The 15,604-nt window shown below is 36.9% G+C and overlaps 1 protein-coding gene across 1 annotated transcript in view; it reads right to left on the reverse strand.

Annotated features, from left to right (window-relative positions):
* Positions 1-814: 814 nt before the first annotated feature.
* RNF217 (ring finger protein 217) overlaps positions 815-15,604 on the reverse strand; it is a 64,066-nt gene continuing 49,276 nt past the window's right edge. The window contains exons 5-6 of the mRNA XM_059842178.1: positions 12,443-12,514; positions 815-10,328 (exon numbers count right to left, since the gene is read on the reverse strand). Of these exons, the coding sequence (XP_059698161.1) occupies positions 10,255-10,328; positions 12,443-12,514 (146 nt within the window). The 3' untranslated portion in view covers positions 815-10,254. The remainder of the gene's footprint in view (positions 10,329-12,442; positions 12,515-15,604) is intronic.

Consider the following 15,604-nt stretch of genomic DNA (forward strand, 5'->3'; position numbering starts at 1 on the left):
AGCGTAACAGGTTTACATGGTTGCTAATTCTAATTCAGTATTTCTCATACCCCACAGTGATTCATTTCACTGCTCAAGCCAAACTACTAAGCAAATCATGAAAACCCTCAAAAGCACCAAATGTCAATCAGTTGAAGGGGAGCACCTAGAGATTACAATTCTGTATCTGTAATCTCTGTGGAGCTCATTAGTCCTATTTACTTGGGGAAATACCATGCTTATAATCAAAGTCTGCTGTCTGTCTTTTGTCAAACAGTTTGAGATTGCCAGTGAGAAGTGAGTTAAACTTCAGTTTCAGCTCTAGGGCTATCGATTTCTTTGGCCTGCGAACTATCCTTCTTCCATTGCTGTACACTGCACGCTAGAATTCCTGCAGATAAGGAGCCTCTGCTATGATGTCCTTGACATTTTGTTGCAAATCCTGACTGTTTGGCAGGGGCCTGGGGAGAGGGATGAAAGGCTTTTTCTCCCCCAGTGGGACGAAGCATAGGCCTCAAGATTTTTCCTGAGTATTTCTCAGCAGGGAATTGGTTTTCAGCTTTATTTCCTACAGAAACAAACTGTAGGTAGTGGTGATATCTTTGTGTGCCTGTTCATGAATGTGCAAAAATCCCCAACACATCAGAAAACACATTCCATCACCCAGTAAGGAAACACATTTCATCACCTAGTAAGGAAACTGAACACAGTTCCTTTTCAGAGAAAAGAGGCAACATAAAAAGGCATCATAAAAAGTATTACAAATTTAAGCAAGACTCCTTGGAGACTGTCAATGCATAGAGTTGCTTAAAGAAAGAGTTAAACATTCAGGCAATTTAATTTTTCTTTTTCAAAACTTTATTAGGTAGACATTACTAGATGACATTGTAAAACCCCTTGTGTGCAAGTGAACGAACTCTACAATGTATGTCTCCCCACAATTAATCAAATCCACTGCCCCCCGCCCCCATTTCTGAATAGTGATTCTAAGATGGGTGGAATGCATTCAAATGCTACTTCACATTCTTCCATTTCATCATGGGGAAGCACCTTTTCAGTCTGCTGCTAACAGGGGCTTGGGATGTCAGTGTAAGTAAAAGGAATGCCTTCAAAGGAAACAAAGTACCGTAAGTTTTGTCTTACGAAATTCAGTCTCATACGAACACCAGATTCATCGCAGAGTCTTTTAAAAATTAAACTGCCTACCGTGATTGTATTTAGCAAAGTGAAGCAATACAGAGACATATCTACTACTGAATACTAGTGAGGTAACATTTTGAAAATAAAACTGTTAAAAAATTCACTTACTTTCGAAAGGTCCTGTCCAGCAGGACAAACATTGGCAGAATACCTTCCCTTGTATCCATGCATGTACGTGTGCATATACAACCTGTGTCTACTATAGCTTTTTAAAGAACAAGATTTTAGTTATACATTCATCAGGACAAGTTTAAAGATCAGACATTACTATGGTAGATTCAACAGAAGACTTCAATGAACCATCTTTCTAGACCTCTTAAATGAAAAGGCACTCTGAAGTGGGTAGGAAGAGGGTAAATAATCTTTACAAAACACTGACATGAACTAAAGCAGCCACATAGGTAGCACACTGAACCATGATTATTGGTATACATTTAAAATACCAACTTGAAGATGAATTATTTGTAAAATATTGCCCAACACTACTGAATATTTTACCAAGTTATTACAGCATGAAGACCATTGTTGCAATACTAGGCAACAGAAAATATAGTTTTAGATAAAGGCAAGACAAAGATAACAGGGAAATCTTATCAGCGTTTTGGTTGTGTGAATGCTGGTTCTAGGAGAGAAAAAAATTCATTTAAGGAAATAACTACTACAAATAAACAGTAACTCGTAAGGTTGAAGGAGTATTTTGACACATGGCATCTTCTACTTAATAGATTATAGAGGATCAAATATTAAAATTCTGAGATAATGCTGAAATGGAAGTCATTAAGATATGTAATAATTCACTTATAATTTTATTGCAGTATGGCTCTAAATCAAATTCCCTATCACCAAAACCTTTAGATATGCAAGCTGAATCCTGACTAAACACTCACAGTAGTGTTCACAGTATGTGAAAGCAATATTACAAATTAGTAACTCCAGGATGGGAAAAAAGCCCCTCCTACAGTTCTGAAGAACTCATGAGTTTCAGGAAAATAAAAGGTTCAAAGGGATACTCATCTTAATTTCTCCTGCTTTCCTTAACAAATTCTCAGTGAAGGAAATTGAACATATTAAAACCATCTTGTGATCATGAATCTATAAAAAATAAGACCTTCTAAGCATCATTTTTCTTCTTACCCCCCATTAACTCAATTTCCTTCTGAAAATTACCTTTTATACTTCATTTTTTTGGGCAGATAATTGCTACCATAAGCTCATGAAATTCAAGGCAGTTTTAGAAAAGTAGCTTATTCCTGACTTCAATAGTAGATGGACAACAGTGGCATCAATGTTAATAAGAACAAACAGGTCCTTTAGTAGGTTTAGAACCTAAAATTCCACTGTCTTCTGGAAAACAAAGCAAGAAGAAATAAACCCCACAACACCCATTTTGAAGCTATCAGAAGATGGCAAAATGAGTAATACTTTTCCAGATCACACCTCCCACCCTGCAGTGAAGGGCTGGGCAGAGATCCCAGAGCTTTGCCACCACCTTCATTGATGGTTTTGTCCACCAAGATATCCACCCCACAGGAGTTACCAACTTGTATTGACAGGATATATTAGCTCCAGTTGGATAACATTGAAACGTTCTCAACCTGCTGTAAGTCCCAGCCTAGTGGCAGTGCACCTCCATGTGCCATATTCCTTGGTGCTTCCACCTCCAACAATTAGGGCAAACAAGGCACGAGTGAGCCCCCGAGCTGGCAGGCGCAGCCACAACAGGCTGTGCTCAATTCCCCTCTCCAACAAGCTGTGTTTCTTTCAGTGGTTGAAAACTCTTGGCTTCTTATGTTGGAGGAGCCAGACTTACTCTACCAACTTAAGATGCATTTCTGCAGAAGTCTGAAGGAAGATGGGAGGGATGGGGGCAAAGAGCAAGTTTAAAAAACCTACAAAAAAATAAGCATGCCAGATTAATGATAGGTTTTTATGATTAATGATAGGCTTTTATGATAGGCTAACTTCTTCCCTAATATAACATTTGTCAACTTTCTCGGCAAACCAAAACTCATTACTTTAGCTTAATGTAACTGTAGGATTCCACAGAACAGGAATTCCCACATTGCTCCTCTGAGGGGTATGAACACCTTTCATTTGTTGTACGCAATAAGGCACTTACACATTTATAATCCCTCATTATACAAAACACTAAATACTGGAATTCAAGTGTTGCTTTCATGGGCATTGCCTTCCTCCAGTTTTTACAAGTTCTTAGTCAGCCCATAAATATACTACAAAAAGTTCCCATCACTGATGCATCTAGCTTGTATGCTGCCCAAATGTAGAACTAGAAATTGCTTTCTTCATGAATCCACAGTGTCTGGCCAGCACCCTAGTTGTGCCAGAAGCCTGTACACTAAAAAGGGTGTGATTTATTATCTCACTACCCTCACCCTTTGCCATTCAAATTAAACCTATTTTAAAGAGAACCCTTCACCCTAAAATACATAAAACAAGAGATGGGGGCAAGGTAAGACTTCTCATTGAACTGTCATGGAATTAAATTCAGCTTGTACTCCTCAGAGATAATTTTTTCTTTTTTTCAACACTATTCTCATCTCTACCACAGTGACAAGAACTAACAAAGACCTGAAAATGTTATTTTGTACTCAGATGGTTAGTTATGTAACAAAGATGACTGTGCTGTTTAAGCAACTTTTAAAAAATTCAAAATTAAAAGCCCTAAAGAAAAATAGATTTCAGCATCTTGCTTTTAAGTAATGTAAATACAACAAAATTAATATTTTGCTTATAACTCAGCAAGGCATTAATGAAGGAACTTCTTATGAGATCACATTTTACAGGGTGCAATTTGATCATCAGCCATTTTCACGAGTCAGTTTCAAATTATGAGATTCAGAATGAGAAGGAGTGCATACAAACAAAGTGTATAAGAATGGAAACACAGTAAACAATTTATTATGAGATGGTAAACAGTGAAATGTAAATCTATCCCTGTCCTTGCAATTTCTGGACACAAAGCAGTAGGATGCAAATTGATATGAAAAACTCTTAAGAGTGCGTTTTTTATGCAAAAACATAGTCCATGACTGAAGACTGAATCCATCTGCTCACCCAGAGCTTGCATAAGGCATGAAGATGTTTTCTGACTGCATCATAATTTTACAGGATGGCTTTAAAACACCTGAACAGCTTCTCTGAATTCTGTAAATATATTTCCTTTTAAAAATGAGGTAAATGTGGCATTGTGTTAGTAACATCATGCTTTGTGACAGTAAGTTAAAAATTTCAAAAATACTGTCTTCCGTCTGACAAATTTTCAACACGGTGAACAGTGAATGGTGTTGGCATGCAATTGTGTTTAGGATATGTGCAAAATTCACATTAATGCTAAACAGATATTTTTACAGAATAGGCTTCTCTTCTGCCTTTAATCTATCCAAACACTTCAGATTAATTTTTCATGTTTTGATAAGCCAAATAAGCACCAAAAAAGGTTTTCTTTTGCACAATCTGCATATTTTAATAAATGCATCACTATTATAACTACTATGTTATACAGACAGATTTATAAATTAACAGCTGGAATTATGTTTCAAAATGTATGTAATTTTTGCTATGGAGTAATTAAAACTTATTACACATTTTTAACTTTGACACATTTTTAACTTTGAATTCAGAGCATGCACTCTAAGATCAGTTTTCATTTCCCTACTTTATGGCATTTCATTATTAGGCCAAGAGAAGAGAAGCATCAGTAATTAATTGCCTAATATGTGCAGTCTGTTCCTTACTGCAGAGAGAACATATGGTTTCTGAACTCTTATGAACAGAAAGGAAAGGAAGAATCAGCAAGGAAGCTTCAGTCTGCAAGCAACTGCATTTGTTACAAAAATGTTTTGGAGTGTTAAATACTCAAGCTGTAACAACAGTGAAAACACTGTCTTCAATCGAATCAAGGCTCAGCTAGTTTTTCATGTAACAGTAGCAAGATAAACTACCAAATAGATCAGCAACATAACTTTTTAGATGTTGTGCACCCTCAAGTTTGTGTGTTAAGTCCTAAAAATACTAAACAGCTGCAATTCCATTTCTTACAGTGTGCTGCTATTTGTTACATTGAACAAAGCAGAATTTGAAGAAATGTTACTTAACACTGTCTTTGGGTGTTGTTTCTAATTTTACTAGTGACTCAAAGCATTAAGGTTTCTTTATTATATTAAAAGCTAGTATCCCCTCTCCTGACAATCTCCAATGAGAATGCTTGGAAATTCTTCCCAACTCCTTCCCTCTCCTGTGCTTACTAAACACATTGGCATCAATCTGCAAGGAGAGCGTGGCTCCATAATAGTTTTTACTTCTTAAGAAGTGAACCAGGTTTTCCATGGCTATCAACATGCTTCCAGATATTTTTATAAAAGTATTTGTGACCAAATTCCACACTGGCATAAAAATAGCTTTCTCTTGTTTAATGGGGCTGTGACTGATGTCAGGAATGAGGCTGACTCACTGCAACTATAAGGCTTAAAAATTAAAATAAAGTAAGAAATTTTTGAATAGTTTCCTCATGTAGGATTCTTTCCATCAGCAGAGATCTAATATAGATTATAAGAGTAACAGCAATCTGTGGTTCTTATCCACAACTTCAACCAGCACAATTAGCATACCAAAAATTATGATGTAAAGTTTGCTCAAGAAACAAAATAACACAACTGAATTAAAAAAAAAAAAAAAAACAAAAAAAAACCCAAAAACTAACAAACCAACCAAGAATTTGCATGGCAATCTGTTTGGCCACTGAATATTAAACAGTTTCTCGACTCCAACTGGCGTAAGAAACCGTTCCATCACTGCTGAATTTGTATCCTCTGGGAGAATTACTGCCTCACCTACACACCATTTAACATCACACAAACTGGGACAGTCTTTGGAAGAGCAAAAAGCCTCTTGGCTAAAAAGAATACCTGACGGTGATCCAAAACGCTTTCTCGTTAAAATTGGCAGTAGTCCCTACAAATTAATATTTTTAATAAAGTAAAACTTTTATAATGAATAAATAGGTGTAAATTACAAAAACCCTTAACACACCAGGAAGAGTTAAGAAGTCAGCATTAGGAGCATCAAAACCAAACAAAATCTTCCCTTACACATTTGCACTGCCTCAAAGGAAGATAATAGATCACTCAAAGTGCACTGTACTTTAATGACACTGAACAGGTAGGAATATGCTGTTTATTACAGAGGTGGTGAGAACTGACGACTCACTGACTTTTTTTGTACAGAACTAAGCCTGATGGGTCAGCTCAATACAAAGCTACTTGGAATTGTTTTTCTGCTTCTTGCTTGTATTCCTACTCAGCTTATTACTCTCACTGGCTAATAGACTTACATAAGGAAAAGCACAATTATTTTTTAGTCACAAGCTGCTGGATAAACTCTCTACATATACCTAACTATGCTCTGAGATGCCACGGGACAGAAAATGATCCTGCTGCCGATATGGCTGAGTAGCCCTGGGACTTGACCCCACTACTGAAATACAACTAAATTCCGCATAGTGGAGAAAGGGAGAGCAGCTCCTGCGGAGTGGTGTGTCCAGCCAGCCCTCCCAGCAGGAGCAGGATGGGAAACACAGCCACGGCACGGGATGGGGAACACACAGCCACAGCACGGGATGGGGAACACACAGCCATGGCACCACGGGCAGAGCCCCAGCTCTGACTGCGCGCCTGCACGCAGGGCTGAGTGCACGGGCAAATCCGGCCCCAGCAAGCTTGGAACAGAAGGCTAGTGTAGCATGGATTTAAGCATTTCCTAGTCTGAACACAGGCACTGATGAGCAACATCCTTGCACAAAGATAAATAATCTTAAATATCAACTGTTGCAAAAGCAAACACAATGACCATGACGATCAGCATACAGTAGTGTGGAATCTGCCTTAGCAGGTTAATATAGCTGCCTGAGGAAGCTTTCTGCTAATAAACATGGAGAAGAACAGCTCGATGGTTTCTTTAGAGTAGCTACAAAAAACACAATACACTTCCATAATTTCCTTATAAAGTTCATTCAGTTTCTTTCAAAAGAATAAATTAATGTTTTTAAAACAAATGACATGGCTTTGATGCATATAAAGTTTGCTGTGATGAGTTGCTTAAAAGCTAATGTTTAATCAAATGAAGCTTTGTACTGAGCTACTTCTCATGCTTTGGTAGATTATGTAATATTGATAAAAATTGTATTCATGTACTTTTCAAGTGGGAGTATTTTTATACAGAAGGGAAAAGACTTCCATACCCCTACTCTGCCTGGTTCTTGAACATTTATCCTGTTCTACAGAACAAATTATTGTAATTCCTTGCAATTGCAAAATTATTAACTGCAAAAATTATTGTAATTCCTTTTTTTTCTCTGCAGAAAAAGCACAATCAGACTCATCTTTACAAGGTCAAAGATGTCTCTTTCCACTCTGTATAGAAAATGAAGAACCATTTCCCCTTGATTTAATCTGTTCTGATAAAATCAAAATGGCCTAGATGAAATGATAATGTAGGAGCTGAGTTGTAGGTTCCTTTTCTCCATCCGCAAGGACATACTTTCTGAAAAGAAGTGCAGATCTATTATCTTCCCTTTTATGTTCTTTATTCTAATATCTTAGTTTCAGATATTACTGAACTCTAGTTAAAAACTGAAAAAGGCAAACATGGCAGAGTGAAAACAGCTACAAAGACTGTAAGAATATCTCTCATATTTATACAGAACCAGGAAAAGAAAGGAAATTAATCCACTGTGTAGTTAAGTACAGATAATCTCAAGTACTAAAATACTCTAATATTATCAAGTGGAATAGTTTGACACCAAGTTATAGACTGCATTGCAAACCCAACTCTATCTATATATATCTCGCTCTGAGGTCTGAAGGTTTTTCTAAATAATATAAAAATATCTTCATTATTTGACATTTAAAGAGAGGAATAAAAATCCCTGAGTAAGCCAAAGACAACTGATATGTACAGCCTCAGAAAACACACTCAAAACCAAGACCAATTTTAAGGCAGCTTCCAACTTCAGACAGAACACAAATAGAAAACTGATGTGTCTCAGAAAAAGTAAGTCTAAATAACAGGTGAATTTGCATTGACAATAGGCTTTGAATTTTATTTCTAAATATCATTGCTTCCCTTCTTGATTTGCAAATCTTTGAAAGGTACTATTTCTACTGTTAGGATAACAGAGTAAACATGCCCTTAAATTCAAATGGAAATGATGAAATAGTTATTGACTACTATGGTGAGCTTGAAGAAAAGAAACCACAAGAAAACAAAACCAGAAGCTGACAGAAAACAGGCATACTAGCCAACTATGGTAAACTGATATTTGTGTTTCCAGGTAAACAAAAGTTATCAGCTTCTTCCACAGAGGCTTCAAAGTATCTTGTAACAATATTATGTTGGTGGGGCAGAACATTATTTGCTTAAAAATTACAACTGGATTCAGATTTAACAACAATTTTCAAAGAAAGTGGTACAAAGTACATCCTCTTAAATTATACTTTTTTTTGCAAGGCTAAATTTTGAAGTCAGTAGACTCTTAAGGACATTTCCCTTCTTCCTGCTTCCCCTTTCCCCATATATACACAAACATATATATATAAATATATGTGTATCTTCAAACACAAACTGAAAAGAAGTACCTTCACAGTACAAATCCAATCTTATTTTCTTTAAGATTAGCTTGTATTTTTACAGTATGAAGTAGATATTTTTTATTCAGTTCCTTTCTTTATTGTTTCGGTGTTCTGTCTACACAAATTTATCCTAGTTTTTTAAGTTATATTTGTATGATAGATTTGGATTAAAATTAAAAGTGTAAAAATTCTCAGTAATTGACTCCTTATGCTGAATTACATTGCTTTTGGATTTGGTAGCAAACATTAGAACTTAAGGAAAAAAGAGCAAAGAGAGCTGTTCTCTTCAGAACTGTCATGTGCCAGGAAGAGAAACACTGGAAGCAGAAAGTCAAAATGAAGTGGTCTCCTAAGAATTTATGATTGCTTCCCTTACTCTGGATTCACAGACTTTCCTCATAAGACATCAGTGGATACTCCAAGACTTATGTAGTAGTAGCCTACTCAAGGGAACAAACAAACAAAATGTGCTATTTAGGCTATAACACTTCATCAAGTCAATCCTCACAAAGGTAGTGTGTAGCATGTGTATCATATTCCAAGTCAGAATAAAAAGAGCAGGTTTCCAGCTTCCCTGAAGACACATTTCAGGGATATCTTGGGACAGATTAGGCCACTGACACATCTTGTTATCTAAACCCTTCAGATTTTTTCTGTACTGTCAGAATTTAAAAAGGAAGTCCTGCTGTAAGAAATCTTGTCACACCCTCTGCCATTAACATTAACAGACTGTGATAAATAAATTACTGAAGAGAAACCAATCACCATATTCTTAAGTATCACGGCGCTCCAGTACTAAGGGTATTTCCCTCTGAGGCACTGCAGTTTGGCGGTGGCAATGTGCACTCCACTGGCAGGAGGGCTCAGAAGATAACCAGCTGTCGTGCTCTGGCATGTGATGGGGTTTCGGTATGCTGAACAGAATGCTGTGTGATGGAAGTTATTTACAGAAGTCGTTTCTAATACCAAAAGTAGTATGCTCAGTACACAGTAAGAGTCCAAACACTTCTAAGCATTTCCACCTTAAAGGCCGACACTGAAGTTAAACGAGTACATGTTAGCAGTTAAATGCTTTCTTCACAGGCCGAATCGGTAGGAGAGTTGTGGCTACAATACAGACTTGGATTGTCTGGTTCAAAAACTTAGACTCAAAAAAACCCCTCCAAAGTAATAACTAAAAAAAAAACAAAAACAAAAAACATTTAAAAAGCAGCAGTCAGGGGGGGCCCATCTTGTTGAGAGTGCACCAGAGCAAAGAGGCTTTCTGGTCTGCAGTAGTGTTTTCAGCTGAGGGAAGATGGCAGGAGAGCCCCCATCCTTCTTCCAGGGCGGTGGCTTTGATGCTGTAACCAGCACTGTATTGCTCTGTTGCACAAAACACGGATAGCCCTTGCAGGACCAGCTCAGTTCAGGCGAGTAATGTCCGTCCTCACCAGGGCATACCTGTCCGTGACCTTTTCCTCTGCTTTTTACAAAGGCAATAGATAGGAAACACAAATAAACCTGCCAAAAGAAGGAAACATGAAAAAAACACATAATTAAATGCAATCCTTTGTGCATGTGTTATGTTTTTTAGACATATGAATTCAGATGGAGCTTTTCATGTCTCAGAAGAATTTAGACCAGGCATTTGGACAAGCAGGAAAAAAAAACCTCACCTGCAACAACCAGTGTCTTTGATAATGAGTTAAGCTACTCTTACTTTTTTTTGTTACAACAAATTCCTGCTAACCCTACACTCACCTCTGACAAATTAATTTCTGAATCACGGTGTTTGGTAAATAGTACAAACAAAACTTTTAAAAGCACTCTGGAAATTCTTAGATCTAAATTCAAAGCTGATGTAACTAAGCTAGTTTTCAATTAGATTCACATGCAATAGAGACAGAACGTTATAGTTTTACTTTTTATTTATTTTTACAAGCATCCTCATCTACTATGAAGTAATACCAAATGTTTATCTTTAATAATATCAAGTGTTTATGCTTGCCTGGACAGGGAACTATTTATTCTTAAGTCTTTTGAGAGAAAGAAAGCTGTAAAAACAAAAATAAATGAATACATCACAATCATTCAGGCGAAAAATAATTTGTCAAATAGTCTGTACTCTTTCAAACCCAAATGAGAAGCAACTTCCTCTTTTTTTTGCCACCAGCTGACTGAAATGACCCAGGATTTTCTTTTCAAATACCACTACAATAACAACACAGAACAAAAGACTACTACAATCACAGGGTTGTTGTTTTGCTCAATAGCCTTGTAAATGGTGCAGTATGATTTTCAGCTATGTAACTGAAATTATTCTAATAGCAGTTGGCAGCAAATATTGCTCTAATTACCTCAAAACCAAAATTTTTCTATAAATAATCAATGGTCTTGGAACTGCTCATACTGCTGGCCTTGATCATATCTTATCCAGCCAAGCCTAGGATGAGACTTCAATGGTATTCTGATTATTATTGCAAATATTGTTACTATATTACTGCAAAACTCTCTTGATTTTTAGTATATAAAAAATAATCTATGGTGGGGGGGGTTTCCCCACCATAGATTATACCAGATTGCAGACCAAAATAAGATTTACTGGCACTAAGAAGCCTTTATTGTTTAAAATTTTGGCATAAAAATGCTATTAAATAGCATAAATATTGAAGATAAGCACCACTCACTCTCTTCATTGAAGATGGTTGGTCTAAATACATAAATTACAGCAATATTCCTTATTTGGCCAGATGTAGTCTAGAAAAGCTGTAACAGTATTTTGGGTATAGATTGACTGGTTACTTCCAACCTTATTAATATAGCTATGCTGGTGCATTTTGGCTTTATTATATCAAAATAAAGGAGCCACACCCCAATATACCTCAGGGCTGGGCATGCACTGCAAATTCTCAGTGGAATAAGCAGTTTGATGAAAAGCTGTGAAGCAGCATGGTCCCTCAATGACATATTGTTGCCAATATAAAGAGTGGATATGCACTCACATGAGCAAAATTATACCTTGTTGTCACAGCTCATCTCCTTTCTGTGGGAAAACTCAGCTAAGCCAGGCAAAGAGCAGCTTTGCTAAAATATCTGTCCACCCTAATGCAACCACATTAACAGAGCTTTGATACTGTAATCAAGTGAGTTCAGAGTACCAGTTTTTGTGATGGAATACAATTTGGCAGCCTTTGCACTGGATCATGTTTTGAGACTGACTCATCCCAATTTGCTGCTTTGTTGCTGTTGCATCTTCAAGCTGGTGAGCTCTTAGTTCCCTAAAAATCTTGTCATACAAATGACCAAGATTATAAAATTGTAATTCAATGGGGTGATTATAAGGTTGGGTCCAAGTCAGTCAGCACACCAGGATTGTTTAAATTACTCTGAACTTTTTGCTAGTTAATCTACAGGAGTTAAAGATGTTTATTTGGAAAATGAAATTAATGGGAACAAAAATAAAGCTAGTAAGCATAAATTTAAAAAAACATTTTTTTTAGAAAAAAGTAATGTGCTTAATACTAAAACAGCATCTGTGAAATCTGTACTTTGTCTCCATGTCTTTGAGATGTCACGTAGAGTAAGTAAATCACTGCATAATCAGGATTAGTTCCATTCACATATGTAACTCTTACCTATTACAACAGCTACGGCTCCCAGTGCCAGTCCCAGAACCAGTATTAGGGGTGTTATGAGTAGTTTTCCAGCTGAAATGCAAAATTCATTAAACAGTTCAAAGAAGGTTTTAGTTTTTCCTTTCCAACAATTCATAAATATTTCAATATCAGAAAATATTTTAATCTATTATTTTAAAAATATTCTTTACCTCAAACACAGGATTCCTATTTGTAATTTCATCCTACAAATTCAGCCAGGAACTACCACCACGCAGTCAGTTCCCTATACACATTTCTCTTTGCCCTCTTCACCCACCACAACTCTCTGAGCACAGCTTATTTCATACATTAACAGCTTGCACTTATTTCTGTTTCCATTCTGAAGTCCCTCAAGCATCGACAGGAACGTGACAGCTATAAAGCTACTATAATTTGGCTTCTCTGGAATTCTACTGCACAGCAACCAGCCTGGAGAGATGCCAAGCAAACTAGCATCTTGGAAGGTTTAGGTTAGCTCAAGGTGATGAGACCATCACCTTTAAATACATTTCTGCTCGCTTTAAAAGGCTACAGTGAAGTGCTCATGTACAGCTGTGATTTAGGTCTAAGTCAAACCACAGCCAAGTCTATTTTGGATCTACATTTATAAGGATATATTGTGGCTCTCACATGAGCAGGGCAGTGATGTTGAGCAGCATACTTGCTACAGCATAAGACCAAGAACAAATAAAGCATGTTCACGTTCTTTACTTTCTGACGAGTTCATGATTTGTAGAAGTTCACACAGTGAAGGCAGGGGTCTTGCTGAAAAAGTGAACTTGAAACTGAACCAGAACCCAAGCTATCTTCCTTGCACTGCATGCTTTCAATGGAAAAACCTCCCTGGCTCTGGTGACTGAGCAGCTGGGTCAAAGACATCCCTTAACTGAGCTGTCTGAAAACACAGGAGGGCAGGCATTTTTACTGATACACCAGCAGTCTGAGCAGGGACTTGAAATTCTGCAATTCTCGAAGTTAGGTATGTGTTTGAAAGGTCACCTCTAGAATGGGAGAAAAATTGAGTTTGTTACCCCTCTCTTCCCTCCATCAAGTCACTCATATCAGATTTCAGTAAGTGGATTACTACATTCAATAATGATGTAAACCTTTCCATAACCTGAGACACTAATTTGAAAAGTCTGAAGGGAAAAATGAGATATTTTGGAAATATTTACAGCAGTTAAATGAACTGGTCTTTTTCCTGCTCTGTTTTGATAGCTTTTAAATTTCACAGGAGTGCAGTGGGTGGGAAACTTAATTCCTAGAAGAAAAAAAATTGGCAAATATTTGTATAACTCTAGTTGCTAGGCATCCTAATGGCACACCTTCCTGGGACTCCACTGAGCTGTGTTCTATACACACAGAACTTGTCAAGTACATTATTCAAGTGTAGACAGAAGAATGAATGTAAAGTGATGGAAAACCTCAAGAAAGGTCCAAAAACAAGAAATTAAAAGCATTTTAAAACAACACCAGAGTCTTCAAGAATTTCAAGTAAAACTTGTTAAAGATCAGAAGTTTAAGGTATGAACTCCTTACTTCATCAATAGCCATGTAATTAGAATGCTAGAAAATTATGATATTTGGTACCAAAAATTATTAAAAACTTAAATCACTGAGCTGGTGACTAAGTATGTAGAAACAGAGTCTATGGGAAGGGCTAAGCCAGCCTTCAATTGGAATAACTTCTTTTCAGACACGAAGAACAGTTCCTGAGCTAATTCAAGAACTTGTTCACTTATATTTGACAAACTCAGAGCTGAAATAAAGCATGAGTAGTTTCTCCTTCTGCCTGTGAATATGAAGTTATGAGTACTGTGTAGTTATCTTTTATAATTTACCTTATAGAATAAAATGACATCATTGTGAGATCGTATCTTCCTTTGGTTAGCAATGCATTACTTCTAAAGACCAAATTTCAAAACAAATACTATTTCTACTTCTATATGTCACACTGAAATCCTTAATATTTCTCTACCTTTGTAAACTAAAATTAACAAACAACACAAGGTGAACAAGGCTTGCAAATGTTGTTATCAGGAAGAGTACAAACAGCAGCAATCACTGGCAAAGCAGAGAGTATGTACTATTTGCTCCAATGGTTTTTATCTGCATTCTATGAAACAATTATAAAATGCTCAGTTTTACATGTCAGAATTTAAAATTACTTTATATTCAATTCCAGCTTAATAGACATTGTTTGTCACAGTGCAAAAGATTATGAGGCTCTTTATCATAGAGGGAATCATGACACACCAAGAAATGTCACTGAGACTAAGGCTGTTTGCTGCAGGCACTAAACTGTCCTGCATCTGTTAGCTCAGAGACTGAGAGCACAGAGAGCAAATGCAATGCCTGTCTCAGAGCTGAATAAAATCTTGGGTCATTAGCCCATGTGGTCATATCAGCAGTAGGCTATGACAGCCAGTCTGCTGTTGTCCAAAGTTCGTTTTTAAAGGTACCTTCACAAAAAGCAATTGAAACAGAACCTTTTTACAGTTGCACTCAAATTAATCATAAGTTTCTCTACTGGGTGGCCCAGCATGAAGATGCAGGCATTTGTGGTAATACAACAACTGTATTTGCAGGTGTCTCAGAGGGGTTGCCTTATTTGTGATAGAGAACCACATTCTTCTGCAAAATAACAAAGTATTTCAGGAAACATGAGGGAATACTTTTCCCTTGCATAACTTTGGGTTTAGTTACAGGTTTTAGGGTAATATTTCAACTGTACTGTCATAGGACATTTCTCTAAAAACCATGCTGGCTAAAGAAGGGAAAGAAACATCAGAGATCACTTCTGCTCTCAGGTTTTCTTTTCCCTGTGATTACTATCACCTTTACATAACAGCTGGTTGATGAAGAAAAGTATGTTTAAAATTATGCTGCCATAAATCCTTTTCCCTTATTTCTACTGCAGAGCAGTTTGTGACTGTACACACTTGCTCCTCAACAGAAATCATGCCAGCATGCCAGCCTGCCATGTGGTGATCTTCTACACACTCCACCCAGCCAGATTTTAGGAACAACCCAAAAAACCTTCACTCCACATGGCTTCAAAACCACATTTATTAAAGTACTTCTTCTCCATAGCAATAATGTAAAAAGTCATACAATCCCCCCACATATCTAGCAACACCT

Source organism: Haemorhous mexicanus, chromosome 3, assembly GCF_027477595.1.
Source record: "Haemorhous mexicanus isolate bHaeMex1 chromosome 3, bHaeMex1.pri, whole genome shotgun sequence".
NCBI classification, from domain to species: domain Eukaryota; kingdom Metazoa; phylum Chordata; class Aves; order Passeriformes; family Fringillidae; genus Haemorhous; species Haemorhous mexicanus.